The following is a 12,425-nucleotide window of genomic DNA, read 5'->3' as shown; positions in this document are numbered from 1 at the left end:
TGTTGTTGTTATATTAAAAATAAATAATCCCAAATTAAATTAATCAGTTAATTGGCTTTAGCCATGGGGGGAAATAAAATAAACTCCCTAATTCCCTCAGACCCCAGCGCGCAGTGTCTTTGTGTCCCGCCCTCTCTCTCAGTGAAGATCCTCGCTTCCAATCACAAGTCAGCTTGCGCATTCCACTGTAAAAGTCAGCCAATAGGATGAGCGTAAGGCGTGGTTTGGTCACTCCACTTCTCCAGCATGAAGTTTATTGTGGAGCGCAGGAGGCTCTGGATGGACATGGTGCGCTTTGACGCGGGTGCGTGGGAGCGCGCTTTCCAACATCACTGCGCTTTACTTTAACTTTTTATTTATTTATTTATTTAGTTCTGCGTGTGTGTGTGTGTGTGTGTGTGTGCGTGCGTGTGTGTGTGTGCGTGTGTGTGTGTGTGTGCGCGTTTTTGTGGATTTTCTGTCCATCTCAGCCTATGTAGTTCTTGCTTCATAATGGCTCAGAGCAAACCCGAGAGCCCTGTTTGGGTTTTGATGATGATGATGATGATGAATATTTCTCTCTTATTCCTGGCTCTGAGTTTGCCGGAGGTTTCCTGCGCGCGCGGCTTTGACAGCCCGGGACTGACCTACGGCCGCAGGTCCGAGCTCTCAGAGGACGCCATAGTGGTGGCCAACAACGGAATCCGGGTTCCTTTTGGCAGATCCGTGTTCATCGACCCGGTTAATGATCTAGTCCTGCAGGTCCGACCCGGAGACAAGTGCAGCATCACAGTCCTGGACAACGACCCATTGTCGCAGAAACCGGGTCAGCTGAGCCCGAAGAAGTTCCCATGCGAGTTTGGACCCAGTGATGTGAAATACTCACACTTCGGATCACGGAGTCCAGCTAAAGACAGGGTCAGACTCCAGTTAAGGTACGACACACAGACTGACACTGTGATCATCCCATTCATGATGGAGGTTGAAGTGATCTTCACCCAGCTGGAGATCCTGACCAAAAACATGCCTCTGACTGTAGAAAAGCTTCTAGGAACAAGTAACTCTATTGATAAGAAGATTCTCGAGTTCACTTATGACAGAAACATGTACCAGTGCAAAGTGACGTCTCTTGCCGGATCGGGTGTTTTGCCCAGGTATGGGAAGCTTGTCGATGAAGGTAAATTAGGTAAAATGTTTGAATGTGATGAATTTCTTAGGCTAAACATTCGCTATCGACATACGTTCACTCAGCGCTCTCCGAACAGAGATTATGTCCCCATGTACGTAGAGCTACAAGACAAGGAGAGCAATGTCATAAAACAGGAGTTTTTCCAAATTATGGTGCGTATTAAAGAAGGAGAGGAAAACACATCACCTAAACCTAGCTTTGTCTCCATGATGATGATGGAAGTTGACCAGTTTGTGATGACAGCCATAACCCCTGACATGCTCGCTGCTGAGGATGTTGAATCGCCACTTGACGACTTAATCTTTAACATTACCTCTCCTCTGTCGTTCGAGGAAGGCTATATTGTCAGTACAGATGATAGGAATTTGCCCATTACATCCTTCTATCAGGGAGAGCTGAAGGATCTTAAAATAGCATACAAGCCTCCATCTGAGGACTCGGATGCCGAGAGAATTTTCCAAATTGAGTTTGTGGTTGTAGATACAGAGGGAGCCATCTCAGACCCATTTGCTTTTATGATCGTTGTGAAGCCCATGAACACTCTGGCTCCTGTTGTGACTCGAAACACGGGGCAGCTGCTCTATGAGGGTCAGGCTAGGTCACTATCTAGTTCACAAAACCTGCAGATCAGTGATGAGGACAATTTGCATGATGTCAAAGTGACAGTGATTGACGGACTGAGGCACGGTGAGCTCACAGTGATCGGCTCCAGGCGTAAATTCTTCACGGTGGCAGATCTGGATCACGGATCTGTCATCTACCAGCATGACGGCAGCGATACCTATAGCGACAATATCATTTTCCGAATGACAGATGGCAAACACGAAGTGGAATTTCTTTTCCCCATAACCGTAGTGCCAACTGATGACGAGCCACCAATTATCAACGCCAACACTGGTTTGGTCATGTTCAAAAATCAGATGATGCCCGTTTTACCTTTAATGCTTAGTGCAGCCGATATCGACTCAGAAGATTCAACTATTAAATTTATTCTGGAGACGCCTTTCTCAAGTATCGGTGAGGTGCTGCTTCGTCAGTCAGATGCTCCAGAAGACCCATCCACGTGGAGGTTCAATTCTGAAGATGAGATGTATGAGAAAGCAGTGACAGAGTGGCTCCAGCAAGACATTACTGACGGAAAGCTGTTTTACAGACACACTGGACCGCATAACACTAAAACCGTTTTGGATCAGTTCGTTTTCCGAGTTCAGGATGACAACGACCCACCAAATCAGTCAGGCCAGAACTCTTTCATTATCAAAATTCTCCCCATCGATGACATCCCTCCTGAGCTTTACCCTGACACTACCCTGCAGCTGACTGTACACGAATACCAACTCACTTTGTTTCGCAAGAAATTCTTACGTTACACCGATTTAGACTCCGAGGACAGGGATTTGAAATATACCATCACTCAGCCTCCAAGAGACATGGATGAGAACAGCCCTGTTATTCTGGGAGCCATTGTTCTGACAGAAAGCCCGAACACAGAGGTTACAGAGTTCACTCAAGCGCAGATAAATCACCATAAAATAGCATACAAACCACCCGATCTAGAACTGGGTATAACTCCACATGTAGTGCAGTTCCATTACACGGTCGAGGACACAGCAGGAAACAGTGTCGATGGAGCGTTCACTATTTTCCTGCAGCCTGTTGACAACAAACCACCTCAAATTACCAACAAAGGGTTCACCATGTTAGAGCGAGGCATGCATGTAATCACGCGTACTGAGCTTGACACCACCGACCTAGACACAGACAACACAAAGATCTCCTTTACGCTCACTCAACCTCCTCTACATGGCCAGGTACAGTACACATTCACTGACCTGACCAAAGGGGATTCGTTCAATCTGGATGATATTTCTCAAGGCAGGATCTCATACTCTCACAACGGAGACGAGTCAACAAATGATTTCTTTCAACTTGACGTGAGCGACGGAGTCCATGTCGTCACTATTACTGTTAAGATAAACGTGAAGCTCATCGATGATGAAACTCCAACCATAAGCCTTCCAGAAGGTACCATCGGCTCTTATATTGACGTCTTGGAGAACGGAGCTACCGAAATCACAGCTAATGTCATTCAGGGACAAGATGAAGACACTGATGACCTGAGATTGACTTTTATAGTTGAGAATCCACCAGTTATTGGTGAAATCCTGGTCAACGGTGTCCCAGCCAACAGATTTACCCAATCCGACGTTATCAGTGGATTAGTCGTGTATGCACACACGAGTGGAGAAATTGGCCTTACGACAAAAGAGGACTTTTTTAATTTGACCCTGACAGATATGTCTGACGAGTGGACCGTGGGTGGTAATAAAATCAAGGGCGTTCGAGTACACGTAACTATCCTGCCAATAGACAGCCAGGCTCCTCAGGTGTTTGTCGGCCACCAGTTCACTGTCGTTGAAGGTGAGAAAAATACCATTCAAATTGCACACATAAGCGCTTCTGATATTGACACGCCCAACGATGACCTGTTGTGTACCATCATTGTTCAGCCAACATCTGGCTACTTGGAAAATATTTCCCCCGCTCCAGGCTCAGAGAAATCCAGGTCGGGAACTGCAATCAGTGCGTTCACCATCAAGGACATCAAGCAAAGCCATATCTATTATGTGCAAAGCATTCATAAAGGAGTAGAGCCAGTGGAGGATAGGTTCACTTTCAGGTGCTCAGATGGTATCAATTTTTCTGAGACGCGCTTCTTTCCAATAGTTATTATTCCATCTAATGATGAAAAGCCAGAGATCCATATGAGAGAATTTGTGGTGATGGAAGGCATGAATGTTGTGATTGACACTCCGATACTGAATGGTGTTGATGCAGATGTTCCCACAGATGAGCTAACGTTTATTGTTACTAAACCCCCAAAACATGGTTTCATTATAAATCAGTTAACCACTGGTACCGTTCCTGTGACTAACTTTACTCTAGATCAGATAAGAGAGGCCTCGAGCATTGTTTATGAACATGATGATTCAGAAACCACAGAGGACAGTTTTAAAGTTCTTCTCACTGATGGCAAATTTACTGTAGAAAAGACTGTTATTATTATGGTTATTCCAGTAGATGATGAAACACCAAGGATGGCTATCAATGACGGCCTTGAAATAGAGGTAGGAGAAATCAAAGAAATCACCAACAAAGTTTTAAAAGCCACCGATCTGGATACAAAGGACAGCACGCTGACTTACGTTATCCGATATGGTCCCAATCAGGGAATTCTGCAAAAGAAGACCCTGTTTGGAACACTCCAAAACATAACCGTCGGAATGAATTTCACACAAAGTGACGTTGATGAAAACTTGATTATATATATACATAATGGACAGGAAGGAATACGTGACCTTATCAAATTTGATGTCACGGATGGCGTCAACCCCTTGGTTGACAGGTACTTCTACGTAACAGTCGGTGGAATAGACATCGTGTTTCCTGAAGTTATTAGCAAAGGAGTTTCTCTTAAAGAAGGGGGAAGAGTGACCCTAACCACAGACCTGCTCAGCACCAGTGATCTCAACAGCCCAGATGAACACTTGGTCTTCACCATCACCCGCGCACCAGTAAGAGGTCACCTAGAGTGTACTGATACACTAGGTATGCCCATCAGCTCCTTCACCCAGCTCCAGCTGGCTGGAAACAAGATCTACTACATCCACACTGCTGATGACGAGGTTAAGATGGACAGCTTTGAGTTTGAAGTGACGGACGGTTACAACCCAGTGTTTCGCACTTTCCGCATCTCCATAACGGATGTGGACAACAAAAAGCCTGTGGTCACAATTCACCGACTGGTAGTTAACGAAGGAAAGAGTAAGCTAATCACACCGTTCGAGCTGACTGTGGAGGATCGCGACACCATCGACCGACACCTCAAATTCACCATCACCCAGGTGCCCATTCATGGAAAGCTGCTGTTCAACAACACCCGAACTATCACATCCTTCACCAAGCAGGATCTCAATGAGAACATGATTAGCTACAAGCACGATGGGACCGAGTCTGCTTCCGACAGCTTTTCCTTCACTGTCACAGATGGCACTCATTCTGATTTTTATGTCTTTCCTGATACAGTTTTTGAGACTCGCAAACCCCAGTTGATGAAAATCACAATTCTTTCTGTGGACAACGGTATTCCACAGATCGTGGTCAACAAGGGTGGGACAACTTTGAAAACGCTGCCCGGCGGTCACCTTGGTTTTGTGATCACCGGTAAAGCGCTGAAGGCTGAGGACAGAGACAGTCCCCATGGAGCTGTAACTTTCAGAGTAACAGTAGGCATGGAACATGGCTACCTCATCGACCTGGGCAAGGGAAATGCCACCATTACCACATTTACTCAAGGTAAAATTATTTTAGCGTAATCAATGCACTATTGCTGGCTGATATGATTTCAGTATTGTGATACATTATGTGACGATACACTTCTGAAATATATTCTGCATTCAGTGATATATTTTATTCGTTGTTTTTTTTTAGTTTTATTTATAATTACAAACTGAATGGAATCAGCTGATTTGATGCCAAAAATGTTATATTTAATTGTTCAAATTGTAAAATGTTAAGTTTATTATTTTCCCCGTTCAGTGTTAATTTTTTTTTGTATATACATTGACTGTTCACTTTAATAGGAACACCTGTACACCTGCTCAGTTATGCAGTTATCTAATCACCCAATCATGTAGCAGCACAATGCATAAAATTATACAGATACGGGCCGAGAGCTTCAGTTAAAGCTAGACGGCCTTTTGATTTCATAAAATCGGTGAAATTTAGTTCCTTCTGAAATTTGGTCGTTGTGATATATGTTTATTTCTCTAACATCTCACAAAATATCAGGCCATTCTGTGGCTGGGAAGTTATTTAATTTGAGGGGATTGAAGCAAATAATGTGCATGAAATCGCTCGCTTTGCGCAGGTTTACCTTCTTCTTCTTTTGAGTTTTACAGCAGCTGGCATCTTCAGTGTTGCATGACTGCCATCTACAGGTTTACCTTTGAGCGTGCACTGACAGTTCCATCATTCTGTCGCTAAACGAACAGCTGAACACACCGAGGTGCTCGCTGACCGCCGATATTTATTAGTTTGGTCCTGCGTTTCCTTTCCTTCGTATATAACATAACGTCTTTTCTTCTCGCTTTCCGTTACTGTAGTCGGTCTTTCATGTTTCATTCGCACACTCACGTCCTCCATTTTTCTCTCCTGTTTCAAATTTGTATCCCACAATGCCTTGCGCAAACAGGGAAAGCCCACCATGTGATGCATGACGTAGTATCTTATATTGCGTCATGGTGAAGCAGGAAAAAATAGCGGAGAATTTAGGGCCACGTGGCTCTAAATTCATTAATTGTTCTGTTTAAAAAAAATGAATAAAATTGGAAGTCTGTGATTCAAATTCAGTAGCTTTCGGGCCACTAAACAAAAATAATTGGGTGTCGGGGAAAATTCTTTTTATGACCTAAACTTGAATCTGAAGGCAGTCTCTCTTTTAATGTTTGCATCAAACATCAGAAATGGGAAATTGCGATCACTTGTTGTTGCTGCCAGATGGACTGGTTTATTTGAGTATTTCAGAAACTGCTGATCCTTTGGGGTTTTCACACACAACAGCCTCTAGAGTTTACACAGAATGGTGCGAAAAACAACAACAAAAAAAACATCCTGAGTGACAGTTCTATGGGTGGAAACGCCTTCTTGACAAGCAAGGTCAGAAGAAAATGTCCAGATTGGTTCGAGCTACCAGGAAGGACATAGTAACTCATATGAACACAACTATGATGAGGAGAAAAGCAGCTCAACATGCACAACACCTCAAACCTTGAGGTGGCTGGAGTACAACCGCAGAAGACCACACTGGCACGGGCGCAGATAGAGGGTGGGACGGGTGGGATTCGTCCCACCCAGATTTAAATTCACCTCGTTCGGTCCCCCCCACTTATAGGGAGGAAAAAACGTCTATGCTGTCTTTCTTTGCATAAGGCAAACCTCACCAAAAAATCAAAAGACTAATTACCATTCGGTTTATTGAGGTGCACAGCAGTACATACATAGTTGCAACAACTCACATAAAACAAAACAAAGACTGATATTCGGTTGGTTGAGCTGCGCAGACTGCACAGGTTGCGAGCTCGAGCTTGGTTGCTATGGTTACCCACAACAAGTTTGACAGGCATATCGGGGACAGCTCCTAGTTCAGGACCCCAACATGGCATGATGAAGGGTGCCAAACCAAAAAGGCAGAAAACGATTGCATCGTTTTTTCAAAAAACAACGAGTGTAAGTAAACTGTGCCTTACTTTATCATATCACCTTGCAATTTTTTGATAGTCTGTTCAAAGTAATGTCGTAGTGAAAGTAAAATCGTACGGAGTAGAGATGCCTTTCTGGTAGCCTCCTTCTTTCGGTGGTAGCCTGTAGATACAGTGCTCAGAAGGCAGTTTTAATGTTTAATCTGGCGTTCCCTGCCATAACTTCAGCAAGCATCAGAGTATATTCCTCACACAACACATGTTGGGGGTGGGGTTGGGGTTGGTTTGCTGGCAGCTTTGTCCCCCCCAGTTCAAAAAATGTATCTGCGTCCCTGCACACTGGGTTCCACTTCTCTCAGCTAAGAAGGAATCTGAGGCACAGGCTTACACAAACTAGACAGGTGAAGATTTTTCCAGTCTTTAACTATCCAGTTTGGTTGAGTCTGTGCCCATGATAGCCTCAGATTCTTCGTCTTGGCTGACAGGAATGAAACCTCTTGTGGGATTCTGCTGTTATAGTAAATCCATCTCAAGGTTTGATGTGTTGTGCAGTTTGAGCTGCTTTTCTGTTCTCCATAGTTGAACAAGTGCTTATTTGAATTAGTGTAGACTTCCTGTCAGCTCAGACCAGTCTGGTCATCCTCCAATCTGGTTGATCTCTCTCATCAACAAGGTGTTTCAGCCTGCAGATCCTCTGCACTCAGGATGTTTTTTTGGTTTGTTTTTTTGCACCATTTTGTGTAAACTCTAGAGACCGTTGTGTGTGAAAACCCCAGGAGATCAACAGTTTCTGAAAGACTCAAACCAGTCCATCTGGCAGCAACAACCAGAGATCACAGTTTCCCATTTCTGATGTTTGATGTGAACACTACCTGAAGTTCTTGACCCGTATCTGCATGATTTTTTTGCATTGTGCTGCTGCCACATGATTGGCTGGTTGGATAACTCATAAATGAGAAGGTGTACAGGTGCTCTGATTAGAGTGGAGAGTGGGTGTATTTTTAATATATGCAATACTGTGCAAAAGTCTTAGGCACCCTAGTTTTTTCGTACAAACTTTGTTATAGATTTCTACTTTATGACTTCTACATTATCGTGTCAGTACAAAAACATTTTAGAGTTCCAAACATTCGTTTTCCAGCACATTAAATATTACCAAAAAAAATTGTATCTGAGCGGCATATTCCATAAGACAGCACTTTTCAGATGAAAAAAAGAAAACATAATGAAGGCTGCTGGGTTTTGGTGCAAAATGAAGAAGCGAGTGTGACAGTCAAAGTGTCCAGAAGAACTGTGGCTGGTTCTGGAAGATGCTCAGTAAAACCTACAGCTTATCTCATCTCATTATCTCTAGCCACTTTATCCTGTTCTACAGGGTCGCAGGCAAGCTGGAGCCTATCCCAGCTGACTACGGGCGAAAGGCGGGGTACACCCTGGACAAGTCGCCAGGTCATCACAGGGCTGACACATAGACACAGACAACCATTCACACTCACATTCACACCTACGGTCAATTTAGAGTCACCAGTTACCGTATTTTCTGGACTATAGAGCGCACCTGTATATAAGCCGCATCCGCTCTATTTTTAAAAAAAAATTAAAAAAAGATATACAAGCCGCACCGGGCTATAAGCCGCAGATATCTATGTTGAAAAATTAGATATTTACTGCATGTACAGAACGATTTTGTACTGTAAATGTACATGTATGTACCTGAACAGATTATTTCCGAACAGTGCCTTTTAACACGGCAGCAACTTTGCTGATTAAAACGGAACAGAACCAAGAGAAAATAACCGGTATTTATTTACCTTCATTTCTCCTGTGTTTGAAATCACAAGTCACTTTAATCATCTTCGCTGGATTTGAAAATAATTACCAGTTAGTAATTTGTCATGCGTGTTCTATCTGCTAAAGATCTGCTAATTCTTCTTTGCATTGATTTTTCGTCTATCTTATTTTTGATTCTACTTCCGGTTAGAGCGCCCCTAGCTCTCTCTCTCTTTTTTTTTTAGTCACCCAGGTTAGTTGTAGAATAGGCTCTTGAACCATACCCCAGTCCAGCAGGTGGCGGTAATGCACCTCATACGTTAAGTTGCCAACCGCCATAAAAATCCAAGAAGAAGAAGAGCGCCCCTAGCGGTGGAAGAAAAATCCACAGAATAGCCGCACCTTTGTATAAGCCGCATGGTTCAAAACCTAGGAAAAAAGTAGCGGCTTATAGTCCAGAAAATACGGTAACCTAACCTGCATGTCTTTGGACTGTGGGGGAAACCAGAGCACCCAGAGGAAACCCACGCGGACAACATGCAAACTCCGCACAGAAAGGCCCTCGCCAGCCACGGGGCTCAAATCCAGAACCTTCTTGCTGTGAGGCAACAGCACTAACCACTACACCACCATGCCGCCCAGGTTGAAACATTTCATTTCATTATTTTTAAACCATTTTTGGTCATCATTTCTTTCCATTGTGCCTAAGACTTTTACACAGTACTCTATGTATATATCATACCATGTATCATAGAAATATCTTCAACGATCATATTAATAGGCATATCAGACGCTCGCTGGCTGTGCTGTGAAAATTGTGCATCCAGACACTCATCGAAGTTTCCAAATCTGTCATTGCTTAACTCCTTGAATATTTTCTATTGTGAGTACAATCATTAAAAAGCTTATAATCTCTGCTTTCCAAAGAAATGTATCTCGTTAAGATCTGTTCAGTACTTTGAGAGTAACTGCAGGTTGAAGTCGGTACAATAGAGTAAAAACTCTGCGTGACGCCGGGAAAATGCCGGTGCTTTTCTTTTTGAGTCACGGGAAAGTGGTCAGTCTCTCTATTCTGATTGGTTTCCAACTAGATTACTTGTGAATATCAATCAGATAACTTTTACAGGGATGTTCTCTCGCTCTCACTGTTTCTGATGACGTATTCAGTAAAATTTTTCCGTCGGCTAGTTTTGATGCTATGATTCATGGAAGACTTTGAAGGGAGTTTTCATAGCTTTACCTACTTATTTTTTTCTAATCAAACTGATTCATGTAAGTAAATACAGGAACTATTTTAGAATATAACTGGAGTTGCTTTGATGAAAAATATTGAGATCTTAGTGGTCGGAATGATATTTTAAAAAACGGAAGTCAGAAACGCGAGTGTCAATTTCAATTCAATTAATGTGAATTGTTTATTGGATGTGGATCACAGTTTTTTTGAGGTTCGCCTTGAAAGCTGTGAATATTAATCAAAATAATCATTTATATTCTTTCATATAAACACTGGTAGGCCCTACTTAGAAATACAGAGCACAAAGAGGGAGATTAGAAATAATCTTTTATTACTTTTTTATTCTGATAGAGAATTGTAGATGTGAATGATATTCAGTGCTTATTTATGCATATTTTATAATTAACATTGATTTCTCCTTCTTTGTGATGTATAAATGAGAGTTAAGATCAGCTTTATATTGCACAAATAAAGCCATTTGGTGAAACTTTGAAGAAGAGAGTGTACCGATTTAACATTTTACCTAATTAGCATAATAAAGACTCATTAATTTGCATAATTGGTTTTTAGAGATTTTTCAAATTTTGTATTCAGTATGCAATCATCTGTGTGCCTGATAATTTCCATGTAAATAGCTTGAAAAAATAAAAAGTTATTAAGAAAAAAAATTGATCTCGTTGGTTAATGAGGCACGTTTTGGACCATGTGATCCGAATACAGAATATTACGGCAGTTTTCTAAAAATTAAGCCATTTTTAAAAATCTTTGATTTGCAATCTCTCAAGAATGGATAAACATTTTAATTCTGTAAAAAGTATGTTCAGCATTCAGTTCTGAATTCAATGAGAGCAGTTTCAAACAATTTGGACTGAATTTTAATTTTCACCTGATACACCTAATATCATGATGCTTTCCTCATATCACCCACCCCTAAAATGTACAGCTGTGACAAGGTTAAGTGGAGAATATATATAAGTTCCTCAGTGGTTAAATCCATCAATCCATTATCTGTAGCTGCTTTATCCTGTTCTACAGGGTCATAGGCGAGCTGGAGCCTATCCCAGCTGACTACGGGCGAAAGGCGGGGTACACCCTGGACAAGTCGCCAGGTCATCACAGGGCTGACACATAGACACAGATAACCAACCATTCACACTCACATTCACACCTACGCTCAATTTAGAGTCACCAGTTAACCTAACCTGCATGTCTTTGGACTGTGGGGGAAACCGGAGCACCCGGAGGAAACCCACGCGGACACGGGGAGAACATGCAAACTCCACACAGAAAGGGCTGGGCTCGAGCCCAGGACCTTCTTGCTCTGAGGCGACAGTGCTAACCACTACACCACCATGCCACCCGTCAGTGGTTAAAGTTTAGCATAATTTGTTTGACTCCATTGACCTCGTTGTTAACTCAGAGATTGCATGTAAAATCCGTGTACACTATACAGTGGTGCTTGAAAGTTTGTGAACCCTTTAGAATTTTATATATTTCTGCATAAATATGACCTAAAACATCATCAGATTTTCATACAAGTCCTAAAAGTAGATAAAGAGAACCCAGTTAAACAAATGAGACAAAAATATTATACTTGGTCATTTATTTATTGAGGAAAATGATCCAATATTACATATCTGTGAGTGGCAAAAGTATGTGAACCTTTGCTTTCAGTATCTGGTGTGACCCCCTTGTGCAGCAATAACTACAGTTAAACGTTTCCGGTAACTGTTGATCAGTCCTGCACACCGGCTTGGAGGAATTTTAGCCCATTCCTCCGTACAGAACAGCTTCAACTCTGGGATGTTGGTGGGTTTCCTCATATGAACTGCTCGCTTCAGGTCCTTCCACAACATTTCCATTGGATTAAGGTCAGGACTTTGTCTTGGCCATTCCAAAATATTAACTTTGTTCTTCTTTAACCATTCTTTGGTAGAACGACTTGTGTGCTTAGGGTCGTTGTCTTGCTGCATGACCCACCTTCTCCTGAGAT

General features: G+C 42.5%; 1 protein-coding gene across 1 annotated transcript in view; it reads left to right on the top strand.

The window, feature by feature from the left end:
- Nucleotides 1-281: 281 nt before the first annotated feature.
- frem2b (FRAS1 related extracellular matrix 2b) overlaps nucleotides 282-12,425 on the top strand; it is a 302,533-nt gene continuing 290,389 nt past the window's right edge. The window contains exon 1 of the mRNA XM_060897720.1: nucleotides 282-5,524. Coding sequence (XP_060753703.1) covers nucleotides 493-5,524 — 5,032 coding nt within the window. The 5' untranslated portion in view covers nucleotides 282-492. The remainder of the gene's footprint in view (nucleotides 5,525-12,425) is intronic.

The sequence above is a fragment of the Neoarius graeffei genome, chromosome 17 (assembly GCF_027579695.1).
Source record: "Neoarius graeffei isolate fNeoGra1 chromosome 17, fNeoGra1.pri, whole genome shotgun sequence".
Classification (NCBI taxonomy): Eukaryota; Metazoa; Chordata; class Actinopteri; order Siluriformes; family Ariidae; genus Neoarius; species Neoarius graeffei.
This window is presented reverse-complemented; position numbering and strand designations above follow the sequence as displayed.